The sequence below is a fragment of the Chrysemys picta genome, chromosome 12 (assembly GCF_011386835.1).
Source record: "Chrysemys picta bellii isolate R12L10 chromosome 12, ASM1138683v2, whole genome shotgun sequence".
In the NCBI taxonomy this organism is placed as follows: domain Eukaryota; kingdom Metazoa; phylum Chordata; order Testudines; family Emydidae; genus Chrysemys; species Chrysemys picta.
The window spans coordinates 25,575,534-25,599,793 of record NC_088802.1 but is presented as its reverse complement, the minus strand read 5'-3'; the positions used below and the strand labels follow the sequence as shown (position 1 = coordinate 25,599,793).

General features: G+C 53.5%; 2 protein-coding genes across 3 annotated transcripts; one reads left to right on the top strand and one right to left on the bottom strand.

The window, feature by feature from the left end:
• Positions 1 to 338: 338 nt before the first annotated feature.
• On the top strand, positions 339 to 12,922 carry LOC101950475 (E3 ubiquitin-protein ligase TRIM7-like). The gene is made up of 7 exons (XM_005312411.5): positions 339 to 1,700; positions 6,082 to 6,168; positions 7,189 to 7,422; positions 8,610 to 8,632; positions 9,218 to 9,333; positions 10,488 to 10,520; positions 11,012 to 12,922. The coding sequence occupies exons 1-7, from the start codon at positions 1,272 to 1,274 to the stop codon at positions 11,536 to 11,538; spliced, it is 1,449 nt and encodes a 482-aa protein (XP_005312468.2). The 5' UTR covers positions 339 to 1,271; the 3' UTR covers positions 11,539 to 12,922.
• Positions 11,606 to 23,906, bottom strand: LOC135972130 (zinc finger protein 2-like). 2 transcript variants are annotated; one of them, XM_065562319.1, is made up of 7 exons: positions 23,682 to 23,906; positions 22,792 to 22,842; positions 21,536 to 22,222; positions 17,898 to 18,024; positions 17,156 to 17,272; positions 16,298 to 16,411; positions 11,606 to 15,684 (listed from the first exon to the last, which is right to left on the bottom strand). In XM_065562319.1, exons 2-7 carry the CDS (start codon positions 22,813 to 22,815, stop codon positions 14,600 to 14,602), a joined length of 2,154 nt encoding a protein of 717 aa, XP_065418391.1. In that variant the 5' UTR covers positions 22,816 to 22,842; positions 23,682 to 23,906; the 3' UTR covers positions 11,606 to 14,599. The 2 variants fall into 2 exon arrangements, with proteins under 2 accessions (XP_065418391.1, XP_065418392.1); XM_065562320.1 differs by having other exon boundaries at positions 21,536 to 22,219; positions 23,682 to 23,905.
• Between the last annotated feature and the right edge of the window lie 354 nt (positions 23,907 to 24,260).

The following is a 24,260-nucleotide window of genomic DNA, read 5'->3' as shown; positions in this document are numbered from 1 at the left end:
GCTAGGAGATGCCTAGCTGGTGCTGACAGGGCAGGCTGGTCTGGTTGGCATGGAGACGGGGCAGACCTGCCTTCCCAGGGGTTGGAGGAGGGAGGGCAGGCCTGGCTGGTTGGGGTAGGATTGTTGGGAGTCAGGCCTGGCTGGAGACAAATGGCAGGCTATGAGAGGATTGGGGAATGGGATGGGACTGATGGGGGGAAGGACAGTGGTAGTAGGGGAGCCTGGGGGATTGGGGACCTGGCTGGCTGGTGAGCAGAGCAGACTGGATGGGTGGGATGGGTTTGTTGGACCTTTGATTCCTCCCTTGAGAGGAATAATTTTGTATTTGTTGCTTTTTTTTATCTTTTACAAGTTGCCAACCAAAAATCCAGAGAAATAATCACCCTGGCAGAGAGGAGCCCAGTGAGAAATGTACAGACAGGTAAACAGAGGCTGAGAGCGGGGCTGGGACCTGCCCAAAAGCAATAGAGGAGTCAATGGCCCAGCTACAAATAGAACCCAGGAGTCCTGACTCCCAGGTCCTTCTGCTCTAACCACTAAATGCCACTCTCCTCCCACAACTGAGGACAGACCCCAGGAGTCCTCACTCCCAGCCTTCCCTATTCTAATAAGTAAAGCCCTCTCCCCTCCCACAGCTGGGGATAGAACCCAAGAGTCCTGACTCCCAGTCCCTCTTCTTTAACTCATTTAAGACCGAGCTGCTACGCCTGCCTGTTGCACCTGCTGGGAAACAGGGGAAGCCCCATGCCCCAACCCCATTTCTCCAGGAGAAGCGTCAGGGGGTGGTGGAGGGGACTGCAGATGGAAGGGGTCGGGTAGGGAGGGGCCCCCACTTGCTCTAGTCAAGGGCCCCAGAAACCCCAATCCACCTCTGACCCGAGGAGTCCTGATGCCCAGCCCCCTTGCTCTAACCACTAGATCCCACACCCCTCCAGAGCCCTGTGGACAGAACCCAGGAGTCCTGATTCCCAGCTCCCCCCCCCCCAAAGCCCACTCCCCGCCCAGAGCAGGGGAGAGAACCCAGGAGTCCTGCCTGTAGCTAGCCACTAGATAGCGCTGTGCTGTCTGTTGCTGCAGGACGCAGACAAGCTTTCCCCTCTCCTCCCTCTTCCTCGGCTTCCTGCCTGGCGATCGGCATCTGCTCCCGGCTCGCCTCCCTTCGCTGCGGTGCAGAGCCCCACCTGCCCGGCGCCCCGCTAGGGCCTGGCCCCGAGGGAGAGGCGGAGGAACCGGGGGTCCCTGCAGCCCTTTGTGGGGTTGCAGTTGCAGCCATGGAGGGCGCGGCCGGGCCGGGCCGCAGCCTGCAGGACGAGCTGACCTGCCCCGTGTGCCTGGAGTACCTGCGGGACCCGGTCATGGTCTCGGACTGCGGGCACAATTTCTGCCGCGCCTGCGTCACCAAGTGCTGGGAGGACTCGGAGCGCAGCCTGTGCTGCCCGCAGTGCCGGGAGCCGGTCCCCCACCGCCTCTTCCGGCCCAACCGGCAGCTGGCCAACATCGTGGAGATCGTCAAGCATTTCGGGGCGCAGGCGGCTGCCGGGCCGGGGGCGGCCGGGGCGGGGGTGTGCGAGCGGCACGGGGAGGCCCTGAAGCTCTTCTGCCAGGAGGACCAGAAGCCCGTCTGTCTGGTTTGCCACCTGTCCTGGGACCACCGAGCCCACCGGGTGGTGCCCATAGAAGAGGCTGCCCGGGGCTGTAAGGTAGGAAAAGGCGCCGGTGCATCGGTGCTGGAACTAGGGGTGTGTCCGCACCCCCTGGCTTGAAGCGGTTTCCATCCCATACAGCCGGGGTTCTCAACCGTTTTCTTTCCGAGGCCCCCTCCAACATGTTATAAAAACTCCATGGTCTACCTGTGTCACAACAACTCTTTTTCTGCATATAAAGGCCGGGGCAGGCATTAGGGGATAGCAAGCAGGGCGGTTGTTGGAGGCCCCGTGCCCCAGGGGGCCCCGCAAAGCTATGTTGCTCAGGCTTCAGCATCAGCCCCAGGTGGTGGGGCTCAGGGCCCTGGGCTTCATCTTTCTTTCCTGGGCCCCAGTGAGTCTAATGCCAGCCCTGCTTGTGGCCCCCCCAGGGGGTCCCGGGCCCCTGGTTGGGAACTGCTGGTATCTGGGTTTACAGTTTGGTTCAGTGACTCTCAGCACTCCCCACTATACAAGTTGTTCCAGCTCCGCTGAGCTGGTGTGTTGCTAGGGTTGCTAACCCTCCGGCATGGTCCTGGAGTCTCCAGGAATTAAAGATGAATCTTTAATTCAAGATTCTGGCATACGATGAAACGTCCAGGGATATCGCCAGGGATACATCCCACCAAAATTGGCAGCCCTATAGAGGCAAAATCGTGGGGGGTGGCTTGGCTTTGCCTGGGAGAAGCTTCTCTTGGGTGGCTTGCACAGGCCAGGGTGGGTTTTATCTTCTGCAAGGTAATCCTGTATTAAGGAGGAATCTAATCGGGTGTTAAGGAAGCGTGTCAGTCCTGTGTCTGGCTGAAGGAAAAAGGCTGCTCTGATTACTTTCCTTCTTTCCTCTAATCAGCTTTCTCTGGATCTCCTGATCTTGGAGTCATGTGGGTAGTTCTCTGAAAACATCCACTAAAATGTGCAGCGGCAGTCAAAAAAGCAAACGGAATGTTGGGAATCATTAAGAAAGGGGTAGATAATAAGACAGCAGATATCCTGTTGTCTCTGTATAAATCTGTGGTATGCCCACATCTTGAATACTGCGTGCAGAGGTGGTCGCCATATCTCAAAAAAGATATATTGGAATTGGAAAAGATTCAGGAAAGGGCAACAAAAATTATTAGGGGTATGGAACAGCTTCTATAGGAGGGGAGATTAATCAGACTGGGACTTTTCAGCTTGGAAAAGAGACAACTATGGGTGTATATGATAGAGGTCTATAAAATTGTGACGGGTGTGGAGAAAGTAAAGAAGGAAGTGTTATTTACTCCTCCTCATAACCAAGGCCAGCTCCAGAGTTTTTGCCGCCCCAAGCGACAAACAAACAAAAAAAAGCCACGATTGCTCTACTGCCACCGCTTCATTCTTCGGCGGCAATTTGGCGGTGGGTCCTTCCCTCCGACAGGGACCGAGGGACCCGGCACCAAATTGCTGCCGAAGAGCCAGATGTGCCGCCCCTTTCCGTTGGCCACCCCAGGCACCTGCTTGCTGCGCTGGTGCCGGCCCTGCTCATAACACGAGAACTAGGGGTCACCAAATCAAATTAATAGGCAGCAGGTTTAAAACAAACAAAAGGAAGTATTTCTTCACACAATGCACAAACTGTGGAACTCTTTGGCAGAGGATGTTGTGAAGGCCAAGACTATAAAAGGGTTAAAAAAAGGAACTAGATAAGTTCATGGAGGATAGGTCCCACCAATGGTTATTAGCCAGGATGGGCAGGGACGGAGTCCCTAGCCTCTGTTTGCCAGAAGCTGGGAATGGCGATGGGATGGGTCACTTGATGATCATCTGCTCTGTTCATTCCCTCTGAGGCACCTGGCATTGGCCACTGTCGGAAGACAGGATACTGGGCTAGATGGACTTTTGGTCTGACCCAGGCTGGCCGTTCTTATGTTCCTGTATGTACTAACCTGGTGCTGTCCTTTTAATTGCAATTTGTAAATCAAGATTGAATGCCTCTTCTCAAAAGAGTTGCTGTACCTCAGCCAAGAAGCCCTGGGCTTGACGTAGCAATTGCTAGGTGAAATTCTCTGGCAGAGGTTTATGCCAGAGGACAGTTTGGATCATCAGGTTCTTTCTGGCCTTGCTACCTAACATGATTCATATTTTAACTGCCATGCTGCCCCCGACCCCTGCAGTGCAGACAGTGACATAAAACAAACACAATCAAATTTATTGCAGGCCTTTGTAACTGAGACAGGTTCCTACTGTGGGGTGAGACCTAAATGCTAGCCCCAAAGCCTGGATTTGAAGCAGATTTTAATGAGAATTTGAGGGGATCTCTGGAGCTGGGGATTTCAGGTGGGGAGGGGAAGGTTAGAGAAAAGGTTTAGAAAACCTGACCTGAGAGGAAAGGTTAAAAATCTGGACGTGTTGTCTTGGGAAAAGAAGAGTGGGGGGAAAAACCTAATAAGTTTTCAGATCAGTTAAGAGCTGTTATAAAGAGGGCAGTGATCATTTGTTCTCCATGTCCACAGAAGGCAGGACAAGAAGCAGTGGGCTTAATCTGCGGAAAAGGGAGATTTCGGTTAGATATTAGGAAAACTTTTTAACTGTCAGCAGGGCTTTGGAGTGGAGCCCGGAGCGCGGAGCAGTGGAGCTGCAGGTTTTTGCCTGGAGCTGGAGCGGAGCTGGAGCACAGCTCCAAAGCCCTGTCAGGGTAGTTTAACTCTGGAATAGGCTTCCCAAAGGAAGTTTTGAAATCCCCACCATTGGAGAGCTTGGACAACACCTGTCAGGGATGGTCTAGGTTTACTTGGTCCTGCCTTATTGCGGGGGGGATGAGATAAATTCTTGAGGTCCCTGCCAGCCCTACATTGCTATGATTCTATGTCTAGTGGTTTGAGGGGAGGGGGACAATGTTTGGGTCCAGTTGTGGGAGGAGCGGAGCCGGACGTAGGGATGTTCTGAGCTGGGGGGATCAGTTTGGGCATCGTGTTGGAATGACTTTGGATATGTCAGTAGGGGCTGGGAGATTTGGAGGCAGTGGCTGGGAGCTAATTTTGGGGCAGTATTTTTGCTGCCGTGTCTGGGGTTTTAAGGGATGCGTAGATTTGGACTAGGTTTTTAAAGTAGTTTGGAGGAGCTAGGACTTGGTTGTTTGGGGCAGGATAGATTTTTTTGGTATGTCATGACGGAATTTCTGTCCGGGAGGTAAAAGGAAGAGGGCTCCTCTACTTACAATTGTGCCTGGGTGTTTTTGTCCCTCTTCCTTCCTCCCCTCCCCCGGTTGAAGCTCCATTTGTCCTATTGCCCCCTCTGCTCACATCTGCATGGTTGAGCATGAAGTGTAGCTAAGAAACAGTCTCAGGGAGGGCTAAATCTTGCCCTCAGACATGCGCGTGAGCAGTCCCAATGGCTCCTAGTATGTGTTTTCGGCAGAATTTGTGCCTGGGTTTGTTGGTCTATATAAAGGATAAAGAATAACAAGGTCGGCATTTTAACAACATTCTATAAATCAGTGAGATGCCCTCACCTGGGATACTGTATTCAGTTCTGGTCAAGGATAAAGCAGTAACAGAAGGGATTTACAGGTGGGCAAAGAGCATGATCTGGGCTCCGGAGACACTTGTGAATGGCAGGGACTGGCAGTGCTGGGACTGCTCAGTTTAGAGAGGAGATAAACAAGAGGGGGAGATGATATAGGTGCTGGCAAGAGTGAATAGAGTAGAGAAGGGAGATTAGGAGACAGGGTGAGTAGAGTTTCCCCAGTACAGAGCAAGGGCACATTCAATGAAATTGAAAGGTAGCCAGTTTTAAAACTGATCAAAGGAACTACTTGTTCACATTACATGCAATTAGCCAGTGGAACTCATTGCCACAAGATATAATTGAGCAGAAGTCAATACAGGACTGGATATTTATATGAATACTTCTTGCCGTAGATTGTTCTTTATTTGTACCGCCCTTTGTTTTGAGTTATAATAGTAAGGATTAAAAGTGCAAGACCCAAATTTTCAAGTCCAAGAGTGATTATGAATTGCCTCTCCTTTGCCAACAAGGGACACCCTGGAATGACATGATTTTTCAGAGGACAAGCACTCAGTCTTCCTGAAAATCAGGGCCCTTTAATCTTCTCAAACTGAGCACCCCCCAAAAAAGTTGACTCCCAGGATGACTAGTCACGCCTCAAACTATGGATCCAAGAGCACTGGAAGGGACATATACACTTGTGCTTCAGTGTTCCTTCCTAAATCTCTATGAACTAGAATAATGTTTGCCTGGGGGCAGATTAGCCCATAATTCCCTGCTGCAGGGTTTATCGCACCTTCTTGTGAAGAAGCTGGTGTTGGAGCCTGGAGATGGGCTCCTGGTCTGACCCAGACTGGCAATTCCTGTGTTCCTAAGTTTGGGAACTTTGTGGTGAAACCCTCCCAACAAAGATCCTTCTTGCTTCTTCCAGGAAGCACCGCAAGAACACCTGGCTGGTCTGAGAAAAGACAGAGAAGAAGCCAAAGCCAACGAGGAGAAGAGAAGTGAGGAGCTGCTGGTATGTGCCCAGCGCCGTCCCCCATCCCAGGTTTGCCTGGGATCAGAGTGCCCTGAGTAACAAAGCAAACACAGGGCTTGTTTCTCTGTAGCCTCTGAGGGTGATGGGGGGAGAGCGAACATGGGCTGGCTGGCTCGCTAGAGAGTTTGGACAAGTGCAGGTGGACAAGGTTTTGAGAAAAATCCCTGCTGTTGCTGTTAGCAAAGGTGCAGATGCCCTTGTGTATGCTGCTGTCATTGTGTGCTTGTGGGGCTTGGAGCTGGGCTGTGGCTTGATGTCTCTAAGAACTGCCCATCTGCAGAGCTCAGCAGCCATATTGTTCTTGGGGCTGCTGGAAACCGTCACAGAGGAGGCGCACATGCCTTCTACCCCTCTCATAGTCTCTTTGCTTTGGTTCCTTCTCCGTGCCCTTTCCCCCTCCCTCCCCAGGATGAGGAATTGGTCATCTGGCCAGACTCCAGGTCACCTCCCTCTCCAGGGCTGGGCTTCTGGGGAAAGGTGAGGGCATCTGGTCTCTCCTGAACTCTGCCCACTCACAATCTCCAAATGAAATCCCATTTGCAGTGGATGGAGCATATCTTCATAGTAGGATCATCCCTCTCCCTTGTCACCTATTGTGGTCAGCGGTAAAATGTTGATCAAAGATGACTTCTAGCTTGTCATCCATAGGCTTCAGAGTTAACACGGTTTCAATACATGGTGACAGTTCATGTCTCTGAGAGATATTGTTTCAGGCTGTTTGCAGACACAAGTAACCCTTACTGCGTCATTCACATTTTCAGTTATTTCTTTGCCACTGTCAGGGCAAAAAAAAAAAAAAATAGAAACTGAACCTCAGATTTTGGGGCACAAGATGCAGAGACCAGGGAAAAGTAACAGGTCACTGAGCTACTGCTAAAGGGCTTGATCCTGCCCTGAGGATCCTGCTCTGTCCTTTCTCTTTAAAGAAGTCCCCCCTTCAGCTGAGAGGCTACTTATGATTTTCCGTCTGTTACCGAGCTACCCTCTCTGTAATTGCAGAAACAGACAGAAGCCGAGAGACAGAAGATCCTCTCTGAGTGTAAGGAGCTGCGTGGTTTCCTGGAGGAGAAGGAGCAGTTCCTGCTGTCCCGGCTGGAAGCGCTTGACGGAGACATTGCTCAGAGACGGGATGAGAGTGTCTCTAAACTCTCAGAAGAAATTTCCCACATTGATAAACTGATCACTGAGAAGGGAGAAGAGACAGGGCAGCAGCTGGTGAGCCAGTCCCCGCAGGTGAGACGTATCATAAGGTTACTATCGTTATCTTCCATCTCGCTGATTAGAGGTAGGCAGAAAATGAGGCATGGAACAAAGCAAGTTGGTTGCAGCGCTGGGGCTAAAATCCAGGAGTTCTGACTCCCAGATACCCCATCTATAGACCCGGCTCCTCTCCCAGAGTTTGGAGTAGAACCCAGGAGTCCTGATCCACTGCAAACCCCTTCACTCGACTGGGATGTGTCTGTTCTGATCCATTCCCTGTTGGAGTCCAGGATTCAGAGTTCACAACGTAATTGACAAATACATTATCTAGATGCTACCTGGAGCCAGTCAACCCCTCTCCCCCCCTTTAAATTTGTATTTTTTTAATCATCTCATTTTCACAGTAAGGAATACTTTTTTTTAAAATGCATTTGTTTTGGTCCATTTTGTTCCATGGCCGGATTTTGATCTTAAAGGCTTCAAAAGCTGTTACAAAAAAGGAAACAATTGAGATTTCTTGCATTAAAAACATCTATGAAGTTTCAAAGTTGGGTACTTAAAAAATAAAATCATGGGGTAAATTTCAGCCAGCGCTCATGTTAATAGCTCAGTGGGACAAATTGTGCTCTCAAGTGGGACTGGTTGGTGTAAATCTACTGAGTCAATCTAGCTTGACACTGGTGTGAATCAAATCCGAATGCGGCCCCTGTTCACATAGGTCTGGTCTGCACCTAAAAAATAGATCGACCTACCTACATCACTCAGGGCTGTGAAAAATTTCGCACCCTGTGTGACGTAGTTAGTCGACCCAATCCCAACTGACTTTCCCAACAAGCCAGTGGCAGGACAAAGAGTTGGAGCCAGGAGTCCAGCACTGTTAACCCCCCCCCCCCCCCCAGCTCATCCTTCCGCACCACTTGAGCTCCCTGTTTAGCAGGACAGGGAGACTTGGGGGGATGGGGCTCTCGCTACCAAGGCAGAAAATCTTTTCTTCTTGTAAAGTGCATGGGGAGATGCTTTCCCCCATGGCCACTTCACAGCTGACCATTCCTGAGGCTGCTGAGAGCAAACATCCCAGCTGGAAGGAGATGGAAGTAGCAGCTGCCCTCTGAACGGGAGCCTGTGTGTCAGACTCCAGTGGAAACTCCCCTGCAGGACCAAGAGGCCTCCCCAGTCTGGGACACATTCACTGACTGCCTCTTCTTTCTCCTCCTCTCTAGGGTGGTGGCGGCAGCAGGATCGGGTAAGTCCTGGGCTCCATCTCCCTCCCCTTCACGCTCAGCTCGGCTTGGAAACAGCACTGAATATGCAGCCACGGAGTGCGACACGCTGACGCGTGGTTGTGTGTCCCACTAGCAGCTGCCATAGCAAGGAGAGGAGGGGCTAGTTGCTACGTGACAGCCAATGGGATTACTCCTTTAGCTTCTGTGGTAGGGGCTTTGTCTTTTGGTGTTAGAGAGCCCAGGTTCTATCCCAGCTGGAGACCTGCGCTGTCTATGGTCCTAGTGTTTTACGTGAGATCCACCCACTCTGGATCTCTGTCTCCTTTCTTTCCACATAACCCTGGGATTGGTGCCCCTTGTTACTAGAGTAGCCCAGCGCGAGAGAACTGGGCTAGTGGGAATCCAGAGAGCTCCCAAACAGGTCTCCATTCCTGCCCCCCCAAGTCCTGTTCCAGTCCATTCGGAGCATGGTGTTGTAGTCACATGACTCACAACAACCGGGATTGTCTTGCAAAGCTCAGATCCAAACTGGCCTGAGAGCTCCCAAATTTTCTGGGGCTGGGCCTCAAGCCCGTTTCTAACCCTTCCTCCTCCTCTCTCTCCAGCAGCGAGAACTGGACGCTTCAGAAGCCGGAGCCTGCGTTTGCGGAGCTGGAAAAAAGACTCAGGAGTTTCTCTCAGAAAAGCGCCGTCCTGAAGGAAGTTCTGCTGGAGTTCAAAGGTGAATGGAAGCATCTGGGTCTTCTCTGCTCATAGCTGCCGTAATATTGGGGAGGGCTGTTACGTCAATAGCTTACCTGGTCTCTCAGTGCCTAACTTCTATCAGTCGGTCTTACCTGTGGCTGTGCCGGTGGTCTCTGTCTTGCCACCCTGTAATTTTAAAAGCCGCTACTAGGCTAAAGCAGCAGCAACCCCGTGGTTAAGGTTGCAGCATGTTGTCCTCAAAATCACTCCAGCGACCCCCCTCCCACACCACATATATGCTCCATCCACACATGCTGCTTTTTCTCTGAGGGCTTGTATTATAGCAAGAGTTGGAAGAACTGGGTGTGTAGCATGTCTCTCATTCCTTGCAGTGGAAGCCACTGTTCTGAGTTGGGTTGTGAGGACCTGGTGACAGTGTGTCTTGCCAGGGATAGGATCCTTTCCCCTTCACTGGGCATTTCCTAGCTCTGAGTGGTGTCTATAATGAAGCCTTAGACCAGTGGTTATCAACCCACGGCCCATGGGTGGCTTATGGCCCAATTGGCACACAGTTGTGGCCCATGGGACAGCCTTGGCCATACAGGTACTATATATATTATGTGGATGCAGCCCACATAATACATAGGGCTTGTCTTAAATCGGCATCACTGTGATTGATGCAGCAGCATTGATTTAGTGGATCTGGTGGAGATGCAATAAGTCGATGGCCGAGCGCTCTCCCGTCAACTTCAGTACTCCACCTCCCCAAGAGGCGGAAGCTACGTTGACGGGAGAGCGTCTCCTGTTGACATAACACAGTGCTGTAAGTCGATCTAAGCTACCTTGACTTAAGTTACGTAACTTGCGTAACATAGCTCGACTTACTTTGCTCATGGAGACCAGGCCATAGAGAGCCACATATGCGGCCCACAATGATAAACTGGTTGAGAACCACTGCCTTAGACACGGGATATTAAGCGTTGGTTGAAACTCTTCAAACAATGGCCTTTGTACTAAAATGGATACTCCTTCATCTTCCAGTGTAATGGAAGAACTTGTTTCCCATTTCCTACCCCTGGTTCAGTGGCAGAAGGAAAACTTTTGTGGATTTTGTTTCACTTTTTCAACCTGCTCTAGGTACTCATCCCCAGGAAAGCCAGGGCTCAATTCTTTCTCCTTTCATTCCCCTAGAAAATCTGCGCTTTGAGCTGGAGAACGACACAGGTAAGCCTCTGCCTCCCTCCGCTGACTTCTTCCAGTGTCCCAGGAACTGACGTTAACCCTGCTGCTGTGGCAGTAACAGTGCGGGCGTAGGCCTGGCGACTCGCCCCCTGGTGTGATGGCTGAAGGGAATTCAGCCCAAATCTCCCCCTCAGCGTTTTGTTTCCATTTTGGATAAGGAAACAAAATGCTGATGGCTGCGAAGACAGGTGAGACAAACACCTGTTGCGTTTCCTCAGCAGACCCCCCTGCCTTCTAGTGCGCTCTCCTGAATTCCTGTTTTCTCGAAGGCAAACGCAGTTTGGAAGCTGTAAGAGCATGCAGTGTCTCTGGGCCCAGAGACCTCCCCTTTTCCCTGAAGCTTCCTACATCTCTCAGGCCATTGCCCATCAGCACAGGTAGTGCCACAGCTTAAAAGAGGGAAGATCTGGTGGCATAAGGGGCTGTCCCCAGGGATGAGCTCTGCTGTTAAATCCCTGTCTCCCTCTCTCTAGCTGATATATCTCTAGACCTGGACACTGCAAACCCCTACCTGGTGCTGTCCGAGGATAAGCGCAGCGTGAGGCTGAGGAGCGCCCCGCAGGATGTGCCGGCCAGCCCCAAGAGATTCGATTACTCCTTCTCTGTCCTGGGGGCCGAGGGCTTCACCTCGGGGAGGCACTACTGGGAGGTGGAAGTGGGGGACGGGGACAGCTGGGCCGTGGGGGCTGCCAGGGAGTCGGTGAGGAGGAAGGAGAAGATCGACTTCACGCCCGAGGAGGGGATCTGGGCGGTGGGGCTGAATTGGAAGGGCAAGAACTGGGACCAATACCAGGCTTTCACCTCCCCTGAGACTCCCCTGTCCCTCTGTGAGAGGCCCAGGAAGATCGGGGTCTACCTGGACTACGAAGGGGGGTGGGTGGCGTTCTACAATGCTGATAACATGGCCCCCATCTTCACCTTCACGGCCGCCTTCTCGGAGAAAATCTTCCCTTTCTTCTGGCTCTTCTACGTGGGCTCCTCCCTCACACTTTGCAACTGATGCGCCTGGCCCAGTTTGCTCTTTAAGGGGACCTGCAAAGGGTGGGGGTCCTGCCCCTCTGTTCTTCGTTGTTGGGTTTTTTTGTTGTTGCTGCTTTCTGAAGTATAGAACGAGCCTGAAAGGTTGAAATGAACTTTTCCCCCCAAACTTTTCTCTTCTCATTACACTAGAAATTCAGAGCTTGTCTACCCTGGAAAACGCTATGGCCTGCTGGGAATCTCAGCTTAGATGCTGAGGAGCACAAGTTGTATTGCCTTTCAGTGAGACTTGTGCTCGTAAGTGATTTTTTTAGGTGGTTTTTGAACGACACCCCCCACCAGTCTGTCCTGGAAGACTATAGCCCACTGGAGACCTGGCAGCTATACCAAAGAGCCTGCTTGAGATGAAGTGAATTATTTTATTCAGGCAGGTTAATTTTTTTTTTTAAACACCCCACGAACTCAGTTGCCCTCCACACACTTGGGAGAAAAGCTCTCTTTGTTAATGATTCACCTGATCCACATCTCTGAGACCTCCAGTGAATCTGCCAGAGGAGACCAGATTCGATTCTCCTGATGTCTCAGTGGTAAATCAAGCTGCATGGGGGAAGAAGGCATAATCAGCTGGGCCTCTCTTTTTTTTTTTTTTTTTTGCACTTTGCAGGTCACCTTTTGCAAATGTAACTGCTCCAATTCCTGCTCCCTTTCCTCCCCAGCCTTAGCAATAGGACGCTTTATCTCATAACACGTTACCCCTTCTCCTGGCCACTAGCACGTAACAGAGTCAAACCTGATTCCCCTTCTGTTGCTTTTCCTATGTTGTCAAATACCCAGTGAGCGTTACAGGGTTGCCCTTGGTGTTGGTGTTTTTGGGGCCATATTGAGGCTGCCGGAAGCCCAGGGCCCTTGGTTTGGCTCAGGCTTGTCGGGCATGAGCTGTAGCCCACCTAAGGGCCGGGTGTGTGTGTGCTGTGATTACCTGCTGATCCACTAGTGAATGGAGCCAGCTTGTCTAGAGGCCTTGTTCTGGAGTTGCATGTGAGATAAGCAAGGACAGTTGAACCCAGAGGGTTCCCATTGAGCCCAGTGGGGTTGGATGATGTTTTTGAGTTACACTAGCACAACTGCAAGTTACAGCAGTCTGGAGTGACTCCAGTGTCAATTGAGAGCAGACTCCAGGAGTCAGTCCAGATTTGATTCCAGCCCTAAACCACATTGATTTCAGGAGTTGCCCTGGTTTAACACAGATTCAACAGGGTAAAGTTAACCAGAGGGGTTTTCCATCTGCTTGTATCTAACTCCAGCCTAGCATTCATGCTAGCCTCTGTAACCCCGTCAGTGCTCTGCGTCTCTGAACCGTCGCTCTGTTTCGTAGGAAAATAAAATTCACTGTGCAAACAGAAAAAGCTCCTGTGGTGTTGAATATTTCGCTGCTGCCTGCCTGCAATACAGCCTTATGCAGGCAACAGAGCTGCCCCAAACAGGAGTCTCCCTCATCCACTGCAGCAGGTGAGGACAGCAGGGGTGGGCTGAGTGACGGCTAATCCGTGTAGGTGGTTCATGGCGGCACTAATGGATATTCGCAGTGCTTGGGCTGAGCACTGCTACGTCCCCTTGGAGGGACTGCAGCTCTGCCCGGTGTAACCTGGCCTGAGCTGCTTTCGTGACTGGTTTAAGGGCACGGAGGGGGCTAGAGCCCAACTTTCCCCGGCTGGTGCCTTCCTGAGTGCATAACACGATGGCTCCTCCTGCGGCCTGTCCCAATGCCAGGTAAGCAGAGTTAAGTTTCCACGCCTGGCTGAGGCCTTGTCTGCGATGGGACGTAGCTGCACACTTGAGGTTCGGCGTAGCGTGGCATTGCTTGTGCCCACCTGAGACTCAAACAGAAGGTCCACGGGCAAGTGGTGGCACTGGTGTGACCACTAGCAGGGGCAGCAGCCACGGGGGGCAGACAAGGCTGCAGCAAAGGGAGCATCTAGCTTCCTCTTCTCAAGACTGTCGGGGCATAAACTGAGCCGCATGACTGAGTGGGGAGCAAGAGAGTTCCTGTGGGTGCCATATAATAGTTAGTGGGCACCAGCGTTCCTCTAATTTTTCCCACACATGTGCAGAATGAATTTATGTGCAGCAGGGTGGGGCCAAGGGGTTCAGAGTGTGGGAGGGGGCTCAGGGCTGGAGTGCGGGGAGATGAGGGACTTGGGGTGCAGGCTGCCCCAGGGCTACAGCAGGGAGAGAGGACTCTCCCTGCAGTAGCACTTGGGCTGAGGGGGAGAGGCACCTCTCCCCTGGCTGCAGCAGGCCTGGGCTGGGGGAGAAGCATCTCTCCACTCCACGGCACTTAAGAGGCTGCTGTGTGGCCATGCAGCTTAGAGGGAACTTAGCTGGGCACTCCTCCTGCGGGGAGCAGACACGGACCATCCTGCTCTGAGCGTGTGCCCTTGGGGGGGGGAGATCTAGTTAGCCTGTAAGAGCTGTGAGGCTGGCACATGCTCAGTGCAGACAGAATCTTGCCAGCATTTTGTTGCAAAACTCTTCAAGGCACTTCTACTGAGCATGTGCGAGCTGTTTGGCAGCTTGTAGCTGTGGCAGATTCGGGTGGATTTTTTTTTTTTTATAGGGGTGGCAAAAAGCTGGGTCCAGACATGAGGGTGACCCACCCCCACCAAATTTCAAGTCCCTGCTCCACAGCATGCAGGTATTCTCGGTGAAACTTTTACCTGGCTCAAAAATGAGAGAGCCCTTGGAGTTGAAACTCTCAAAAATAGATCAAGCCTCTCAAGCTGAGGCCGCCTCCCACCATAAGTGCTGACAGGCTGAACGGTTAGTGTGGCAAAGTTAAACCATACCAATCTAGTAGCATGGGTACTGCTGGTACACACTTTCTGGCAGGAATTTTATTTGATGCACGCTGGGGCGTAGATGGTACTCTAATACAAACAGCAATGGCCTTCCGGGCACAAGGCGGCTCGCTGACAATCCCCTCCCCAGTGGCAGCTGTGACGATCAAGGCTTCGCCTGGAAGTTGCTAGGTCAGGACTGACTGCTGCTGGCTCCTGACTGGTGAGCCAGATGCTGGCTGGCGCTCACCCTGTCCAAACTGCGGCAAGGCCGAGGTAGAAATCCTCCCCGCCGTGGCTTTTCTGATGGGCAGCCAGGTGCGCCCTCTCCTGGAAGCCTTTCCCGCACAGGGGGCACTTGTAGGGCTGCTGGCCCGCGTGGACGCTCTGGTGGTTCCTGAGGTCCGAGCTGCGGCCGAAGCCGATGCCGCACTGGGGGCAGTGGAAGGGCCGGTCACCGGTGTGACTCCGCCGGTGGAGGATGAGGTCTGGGTGCTGGGCAAAGCCCTTCCCGCAGTCGGCACAGTGGTAAGGGGCGTCTCCGAGGTGGCTGCCCTGGTGGGCCAGGAGGTGGGAGCGCTGGCTGAAGCTTTCTCCGCACTTGAAGCAGGTGTGCCGTTTCTCCTCCATGTGGCTGTACCGGTGCATTTCCAGCTGGCCCGGCCACTTGAAGCCCTGGCCGCACTCGGGGCACTTGTAGCGATCGTCTTGCAGGTGGGTGCGCTGGTGGTTGACCAGGACGGAGCGCTTGCGGAAGCGCCGCCCGCACTTGGGGCACTGGTGGGGCCACTCCCCCATGTGGCTCTTGCGGTGGGCAGCCAAGTCGCAGCGACGCAGAAACCCCTCCCCACAGTCAGGGCAGGGGAAGGGGATCTCCCCGGTGTGGGAGCGCCGGTGGACGGACAGGTCGCAGCGCCGCAGGAAGCCCCGCCAGCAGTCGGGGCAGGGGAAGGGTTTCTCCAGAGCGTGCAGCCGCTGGTGACGCAGGAGGTGAGCGTGGTCAACAAAGATCTTCCCGCACTCGGGGCACGGCCGCTGCTGCTGCTGCTCCGGCTGGAGGCTCAGCAGGACCTGGATGTATTTGTGGCCCACGCTGCCTCCCCCGGGGGAAGTGGGCTGGGCTCCCTCCTGCCCTTCCAACCCGCCCCAGCTTGCACAGACGTCCTCCTGCTCACGACTCCCTTCGCATTTTATTGATGACATAAGGTGTGGCTCCCCCTGCGTCGGCATCCAGGACACGTTCCCTTCGGATTTCACGGACAGCGTCCTGCGCAGCTCCACTTGCGTGGGACCCTGGTGCTGAGCATTTTCATGGGCTGGACCCTCACCTGCTGGGACAGAGAGAGAGAATCCAGACAGGAAACCTCAAAGAAGAGAATGTGTAGGGGGGAAAACAAACTACAGTAACAGCTGGGGACATGGAAAAAAGAATTAAGATCCTGCTCAAACTCTTCCCCAGAGGACAGAGAGGAGGGGACCAGTTCTGCCTCCACCCGTCTGAAGACTAAAGGCAAAGGAAGCCAGGTGTCAGGAAGGGGTGAGCACAGAGGCACTGACTTTCTAATTGGCGGCGGAGGGGGGTGCTCCATCCCAGGCCCCACCCCTTCCCTGAGCTCGCTCCTCCCTCCCAGTGCCTCCTGCCCGCCCTGAACAGCTGATCCGTAGTGGGCAGAAGGTGCTGGGGGGAGGAGCTGATCGGCAGGGCCCACCGGTGGGTGCTGAGCACCCATGGAGTTCAGCGCCTGTGTGTCGGCACTCGGGCGAAGGAAGCTACTGCCAGGTGTCAGTCAGGAATGGGTGGGAAGCCAGTCTGATGGTTGCCGTGACAGCTGAGGATAACCCTGCTCTGGGAGGGAGGAGGTAGAACTAGGGTGGGGGGCACTCAGCAGGCCAGCTGTTTCCTTTCCTTGCCGATGGTATGTGTCAGTAGAGCGGGTTCCTCACCTGCACAGGCGCCCTGTGGGCTCTCCTTCTCCTCAGAGCCATGCAGATTGGGGACCCATGGCTCACCTTCTCCTTTCAACGGGGAAATCATATCAGGCTTGGAAACCGGAAATCCTGCGCAAGGGAAAGAAACTGAGTGAGATGAGGGGAAGTCGTGGAATATTTCTTACAAAGAGTGTTCCATGATTTTTTAACCCCAGTTCATTTTAAAGCAGTAAAATCCCAGGGCCAGCTCCCCAGCTGCTCAAAATCTCCGCCCATTCTGCTACAGGTGGAAACCTCTCTCTGCTGGAAACACAGAGCCAGGCACTCATCAGCAAAGCGGTTCCTGTAGTGTATGGAAACCAACTTTGTGTCCTAGAAAGTGGAAAGTCCACCTTGGATCCACTTCTTACTGACGGAGAGGGGCCCGGTGATAGAGAGTCAGAGACGCTGGGACCAGTGGGATTCAGCGCAAGAAGGGATGGGAAGGAGTTGGGGGTATCACCTAATGCAGCAGTTCAAAAGCGTTATGGGTCAGCAAAGCACATTTTGTGGAATGAAGCCATCAATGAGCTTGTGAAATCAGGAACCAAATCCCCACAATCCCTTCCCCAGAGGATAGAGACGAGAAGTCCCATCCTGCCTTCACACCCATCTGAACGCTCAAGGGCAAGGGAGGACAGTGGGGTGGGAGCTAATGTCAGGGTTGGTTGGAAGCCTGGAGTGACATCTGCCATGAGGGTCTGACTCCTACTGGGGACAATTGTGACCTGTGTGGGATGAGGTAGAACTGGGGGAGCACACGAGGCATTTGGAGGACTCCCAGCTGTTCCTTTCATTGTCTGGTGGGGTGTGTTAGTTTAATCAATTCCTCACCTATGCAGGCACCACTCAGGCTCCCCCTTTCTTCGGAGCCCTGGGGATCTGAGACCCACGGCTCTTCCCCTCGCTCAAGCCAGGAGATCACGTCGGGTTTGGGAATGAGAAATCCTGCTGAGGGGGGAAGAACATGGTGGGATGGGGGTGAATGAATGGTCTGTGGAATGTTTGTTACAAAGAAAGTTCCATGACACAACCCAGCCCCTCCCCTACGCTGTGGGGTGTGGCATTGGCAGATGGACATGGGAGACCCTTCAGAAGAGTCGGACATGCTTTGCCCCCTGGAGAAGATGCTGGGATCTGCACATGCCAGGTGACCCAGGCACAGCACTAATATCAAACCACTTAGGCCGGATTCCGGGCTGTAGCGGGGAATGAAACGTTCAACACAAAAGACTTCTCTTCAGAAAATGAGATTTGGTTGAAAATTATTTCATTTGCAAAACAGTTTAGCTTTCAATTCCATTTTTAGAAAATATTTTGTAATGGTAATTCTTTTTTGAGAAGAAGAACAGAAATTAAAAAAAATAAATCTTTAGTTTAGAAATTGTGTGGAAGTGCCACCTTCTGCCAGAGTTCTACTTTCTCCTGCCTGTCCTTTTCCACCCGAAAAGAGCGGGTGGAAAGTCGAAGAGCGAGAGAAATTAATAGTGAAGTGTTACTCTGAGGGGGTAAGCACTGAACTTGATATTTGTGGAGAGAAAGCTTCTAATACCCAAGGGAACAAGGAATCCCTTACCCAGCGAGGTCAAGCTCTTGTAATTCTCTTGCATGACGTCCCTGTAGAGGGCTCTCTGACTGGGGTCCAGCACAGCCCACTCCTCCTCCGTGAAATACACAGCCACCTCCTCGAAGGTCACCGCCCCCTGAAACAACCACAGTCCCCACTCAGGACCTGTTCCCCAGCCACAATCCCACCTGCCCCAGACTGTTCTAGTTTCCTGTGTACTTTCGGTAAGGCTTATAATACCCATAATCCCCAAGTTAGAATCTTGTCCCTACTGCTCCCATGTACTGCTCAATGGCTCAATCACTCCTACGTCTAACATCTCCCCATGCATCATTCAGGCCTCTGGCCATTCCCTCTGCTCATAGGCACTGACTTTTATTTTTCCCGGTGAGTGCTCTGCCCAAGGCCCCGTCCCCACAAGGCTCCGCCCTCACTCTGCCTCTTCCCACCCCCTCCCACAACTCCCCCACCTGCCCTTTGCTCGCTCCTCTCAGTCCCCTTCCCCAAGGCCCCCTGCCCGCCCGCTGCTGGCTCCTCTCCACCCTCCCCTGAGGCCGGCCAGCCCGGGGGCCCCGCTAAACAGCTGATCGGCAGCCAACTCCAGCTCGCCCAACAGCTGTGGCTGCTGGGTGCTGAGCACCCCCTATTTTTTTTCCATGGGTGCTTAAGCCCTGGAGCACCCACGGAGTTGGCGTCTATGCCTCTGCTACCTAATGCACCTTCAGTGTCCCAGGATGAGGGTCACTCATTAGTATGTGAAACTGAGGTGGTTCTCACTGGGTTAACAGGGACTGACCCAGCAAATCTATGGAAGCTCCTTAGCTGGAATTCCTCCAATGCAGGCTCCAACGGGGGCGAGATGGAGCCCTCCTGCTCTTTATTCTTACCCAGCCAAATGAAACCTGAACCTTCAGCATCTGGCTCAGTCCACAAGATTAATTTCTCTCTTTGGTTCCTTCCATTCCCTCAGGGGACCATGTCACCCTGTCGTGCTGTTTTATGCATGTTTTGAGAATCTCGCTGCCCCCAAACCCTCCTCCCCCAAGCTCTGGACTAGAGGTGGCCTGAAATATAACAATGAACAGCCACGTTCTTTGCTTTACAGCAATGACTCTCAACCTTTCCAGACTACTGTGCCCCTTTCAGGAGTCTGATTTGTCCTGCGTATCCCCAAGTTTCACCTCACTTAAAAAATCAGACATAAAAGTACAAAAGTGTCACAGCCACTATTACAGATAAATTGCTGACATTCTCATTTTTACCATCTAATTATACAATAAATTGATTGGAATATAAATATTGTTATTACATTTCAGTGTATAGTTTATATTGCTCTATACACAAGTCATTGTCGATATGAAATTTTAGTTTGTCCTGACTTCGCTAGTGCTTTTTATGTAGCCTGATGTAAAACTAGGCAAATATCTAGATGACTTGATGTACCCCCTGGAAGACCTCTGCCTATCCTCAGGGGTACGCGTACTTCTGGTTGAGAACCACTGCTTTACAGTAACTTGAGACCCGAGCGGCAGAGTTCAGATCTAGATCCGAAGAACTGAACTTGCCCAAAGGGGAACAGATTTAGAAAACCCAGCACGTTTCTTTTTAAAGACAACTGGTTCAGTTAGTATTATACAGAAGGTTTGAAGAGGGTAAGTCTATTTCATAGGGGGAAAAAAAAATCAAAAGAAATGGAAATGTTTCATTTTGTCTGACATTTTCCTTTTTAACCTTTTTGGGGGGTTTGAGGTATTTTTTTGAAAAAAAAAAAAAAAAAATTCTGTTTCCGTTCTGTGGGAAAATCCCCACTTTTCTGTCAGTTTTAAAAGTTCCTTCCCCAGCTGGAAAAAAGATCAAGGTAATAAAAAGGTGTGTGTGGGGGGAGGAGGCTTCTCAGTGAAACTAAACCAAAATTTTCTTAAACAAGCAAAAAAAGGACCAAAATGAAAAAATTGTTCACAAATGTTTCTGTCTGTCAAAAAAAGGCATTTCACACTGGAAAAAAAAAAACCACCCGGACACAAAATCTTCCACCAGCTTTCCCCAGGTTATTTGTTCACACCGCAATAAAACTGGAAATAAGGGAGAAATTGAAGTGTGAGGGCAATAAACCATCATTTGAAACCTTTATACCTGGCATTGGCTACTGTCAGACAGATCGCGATTGGTGGCGGCAAATGGGAAAAAAAAAAAAAAAGCCGCGATCGGCGGCGGCAGTTCAGCGGCAGGTCCTTCACTCCTAGCAGGAGTGAGGGACCTGCCGCCCCCGAATTGCCGCAGGTGCCACCCCTCTCCCTTGGCCGCCCCAAGCACCTGCTTGTTAAGCTGGTGCCTGGAGCCGGCCCTGCTGTCAGAAGACAGGATACTGGGCTAGATGGACCTTTGGTCTGACCCAGAGTGGCCAATCCTATGTTTCAGAGCGGATATCTCTTTGTAAAAGATGGGCTCTAGTTGAACCACAAGTTGCTGGGTTCTATGAAGGCCTCCTGGGGTGGGATTCTCTAGTTTGGGTTACGCAGGGGATAAGACTAGAGGATGATCCTAATGGTTCCTTCTGGCCTTAAAATACAGGAGTCTATCTTTGGCGTGCTGGTCATGCCAACATTTTTCCAGCAAGCACCTTCACTCTGTGCTCCACGCTGCCCCTGACTCAGGGGAGGCGCTGCCTGTGAAACTCCACCGAGCCATGACACTGCTTATTATGCTAGCCGCCATCACCTCCCCATTACACTGTTCTATGCAGCTGTTGCCTCATCTTAAGACTGAGTATTTTGGGGCAGGTGCTGTCTGTTGGTTCTAGGTTTTCACCCTATCCAGCGCAATACGGCGGGAGTCCCTAGGGACTTCAGCAATTCACAAAGTAAATAATAACTATACCACTGCTGCTGACAACGTGCATGCACTTGCCCACGACCCCTCACGCAGGGCGCACAGCGAGACCTACTGGGCTAGGATTTTGCTGGCTCGGCCAAGGTCTCAGATGGGATGTTTCCATACGACGACCCTTCCTCTCATCTGTAGGACCTTGTTCAGGCTGAGGCCCTCACAGCAAGGATGGTTGGGAGAGGGGGGCGGTAGAGGCGGGGCCCTCCATGGCCCCACCTCTTCCCCTAAGGCCCCGTCCCTGAGCCAGGCGAGCAGCTGGAGCCCAGCCGGGGAGCTGCGGACCCTCCACCTGCCCGGGGTGGGGGAGCTCAAGAGCAGCCCCTGGCCTGTGTCCCTGCCCAGGGCAGGTGGAGGGCCCACAGTTCCCCACAGCTGCACACATGGCTCTTACCCCAACCCGGTTCCGACTGGGGCCTCGGAGCCGCAGCCTGGCCATGGTAAGAGCCGTGAGGGCAGTTGTGAGGAGCCGCAGACCCTCCACCTGCACTGGGCTCCAGCTGCTGGCCTGGCTAGGGAGCAGGGCCTCGGGGGGGAAGAGGAAGGGTAGGGGTGGGGCCCATGGCAAAAAGTGGATGGGCCATGGCCCCCCGGCTCACCCTATTCCAGCACCCCTGCCCCACAGCAACATATCGGGAGGGTGTGGGGGGACGACATTTTATCCTTTGATTTCCCATCAGATCCGTCTCTCCCATCATCCCTTCTCAGCCCCCTGCCTGGCTCTGCTCCCTCAGCATTTCCCCACCTCGCGTCGTATCAGCTACCTGAGCAGGCTGGGTCGACTCCCCTTGCCCCAGGCAGGCTTCAGCCAGCACAGCCGCCTCCTCGCTGCTGCGGGGCTCCCTCGCCGTCACCCAGGCCCGCACGTCCGCCCGCAGCGCCCCCAGGAACCGCTCCCGCACGACGACGTCCACGATCTGCTCCTTGGTGCGCTCCCCGGGCCGCAGCCAGAGCCGAGCAGCCCGGCTGAGCCGGGCTAGCATCTCCCGGGGAGCTTCTCCGGGCCGGGCAGCACCTGAGCGGAACTGTAACCGATGGGCTTCCTCGCTGGCCTGCTCTGAAACGGCTGCCTTGCCCTCGGCACAGCCCCTGGTGGGGCCTGTCCCCATGGAGCCGCAGGTTTCAGGTGCCTCCCAGGTGAAGGAAGGAACCTCGTCCCCATGAGGCCAGTCACGGGACGGCACCGCCTGCTCAAGGCCAGCAGTGTCTGCCCCTTCTCGAGACAGGTGAGGTGTCTGCGCCACCCTCACTGGAGAATCTTCCCTCTCTGAGCATCCCAGCCAGGACTGGGACGGCATCCGCGGGGACAAGGGCCAGCCAGGGCTCTGCTCCTCAGCCTCGCTCTCCTCCCTCTTGGGATGCTGGATGGGGATCCCACAATGCCCTTCCCCCAAGGCACGGGGTTCGCCGCACATCCCAGCCATGGCGATCTCCCGTTGCATCTGGTCCTGCTGGGAAAACACTGGGGTTAAAAAACTTGGACCAGCTCCACACCAAGTCTGTCACTGCAGCCGAGCTGATGGGGCTATCGCCTTATCCAGTCTGGAGGGCTGGGGGGGGGGGGGGGGGCGTGCTCGTGGTAGCCTCCGTAGCAAGACTGATAAGCGTAGGGTGGGGGGAAAAATAGTAGGTGCTCAGCATCCACCAGCTGTTTGGAGGCTAGGGGAGGGGCTTGGGCAAGGGCAGAGAGCAGCAGGCCGGGGCCATGAGGAGTGGGCAGAGTGAGGGTGGGGCCTCTGGGGAGGGGGTGGAGCCAGGGAGGAGCACTCACTAGGAAAAATAAAAGTCAGCACCTATTCTTGCTCACAAGTGGTGGGGGGGGAATAACCACAGCACCTATGCTATAGTTTTCTTCCCAGTGGGTCTGTTCCTATAAAACAGGCTCCAGATGACGCAAGTCTCAGCACAGGTCTGCCACCCCCTGCTGCCCGCTCACCCCCATCTTCTTCACACACCCCCTGCGTTTTCTGCCCCTCTCCCTCCAGGAGGAGACCCCATACGTTCCAGAAAAATCCCCTACCCGAGCTGGTTCCACGGCAGCCATTTCCCAATCCGGACGTTATTCTGCAGCCTGTCAGGGCGAGAAGGGAGGTTTCAAATGGGCCTTGGCACCAATTCATGCCCCGATTCCCTCCTGGCTCCTTCCCTGCAGATGCCCTAGACATGGGGCAGTCAATACGCGGATGGCTGGCCAGACCCAGCCTGCCAGATGCTTTTGAAGGGGACCCCAAAACCGTTTTTATGTATTGATTGTTATTGTTGCTATTTTTTTATATGATTCTCTCTGGAGTCTGGACCTTGATGAAGAAATTTGGACCCGGACAAAAAATAACTGACTCCCCCTGACTCTGTGCCCCACTTTATTACACCACAGACCCAGCCTCTCCCTCCAGGAGTGAGCGCATTTCCACCCACAGTCTGAACCAAACCCGAGGAAGGAGCAGAACCAAAGGAGACGCTCTGGGGGATCCCCCCTGACACTGTCCCCAGGGCAGCGCATCCCCCCAGCAGCGCGGGGACCAGGCAGAGGCAGGAACTGGCGTTTCCTCTCCCTGCTCCTCCCCTTCGCCCCAGGAAAGTCAATCTGCCCCGTGGTGCTGCAGGGAATGGGGCTGGGCAGGGCTGGAAGCCGGGAACTCCCTCCCCACTGATTGCTCCTGCAGCCGCTGCCAGTCTCTGCCCCTGTCTCCCTCCCACCCCCCTCCCCTCGGGTTGGGAGACTCGGTCTCTGGCCCGGTCCGGGGCGTTCGCTCTCCCGGAGCTGGCTCGGCTCCTGCAGGCGCTCAGGGGAGCAGAGCCCGGGGGTCAGGGAGGGCAGCAGCTCTGGGACTCGCAGACGAGAAGGGGCCGTTGGTGCAGAGTCACTTTCCTGCCCGACCCCAGCCCATTCCCCCGGGTCTCTCCCCTCACCTGCAGGCTCCGGCTCAGGGGCTGGGGTCGGCAGAGTGGGGTTAACGCGGGTCGCTCAGCTCACAATGGAGCTTGCAGCGGCTGCATCTGACCCAGGAAGCTCAACCCCCGGTCTGCTGAGCAGAGAGAGCAGAGCCCTAGGAGCTTCCCCTCCCTGAGCAATACCCAGAGCCCCCTGGTGGGGAAAAGCGAAGGAAGCCTCCCCCCTGCTCACCCCAGCAGTGCGGACAGAAACCTGGCGGGGGGGGGGGAATCCGGCCAGACAGGGCCGGCTTTAGGAAGTGAGGGGCCCAATTCGAACATTTTCGGCTGGGCCCCGGCAGGGATGACTAACCAAAAAAAACAAAACAAAACACAACCCTGTAAAAAAAACCCTTTCGTTTCTTCCATATATTATTTACTTTCCATAACTATATAAATAATAAAAAGATATATTATGTACATTGCTTCATATAAGCTGTTGATCGGTTATTAATGAGCTCCGTTTCACATGTGTGGGTCCCTGCCACTCCCTGAGGGTGTGCACATGTGTGGGTCTGAGCTGCTCCCTGCCCCCCTCATTGAAGCAGGTGTGCAGGG

What these genes read in the sequence shown, in the direction of transcription:
- LOC101950475 (XM_005312411.5), top strand. Translation starts at nt 1,272, where the DNA reads ATGGAGGGCGCGGCCGGGCCGGGCCGCAGCCTGCAGGACGAGCTGACC. An exon ending in AGGCTGCCCGGGGCTGTAAG is followed by an intron (nt 1,701 to 6,081) that starts GTAGGAAAAGGC and finishes TGCTTCTTCCAG; the next exon opens with GAAGCACCGCAAGAACACCT. An exon ending in GGTGGCGGCAGCAGGATCGG is followed by an intron (nt 8,633 to 9,217) that starts GTAAGTCCTGGG and finishes CTCTCTCTCCAG; the next exon opens with CAGCGAGAACTGGACGCTTC.
- LOC135972130 (XM_065562319.1), bottom strand. Translation starts at nt 22,815, where the DNA reads ATGGCTGCCGTGGAACCAGCTCGG. An exon ending in AGTCGACCCAGCCTGCTCAG is followed by an intron (nt 18,025 to 21,535) that starts GTAGCTGATACG and finishes TGGTTGTTTCAG; the next exon opens with GGGGCGGTGACCTTCGAGGA. An exon ending in CCCACAGGGCGCCTGTGCAG is followed by an intron (nt 15,685 to 16,297) that starts GTGAGGAACCCG and finishes TCTCTGTCCCAG; the next exon opens with CAGGTGAGGGTCCAGCCCAT.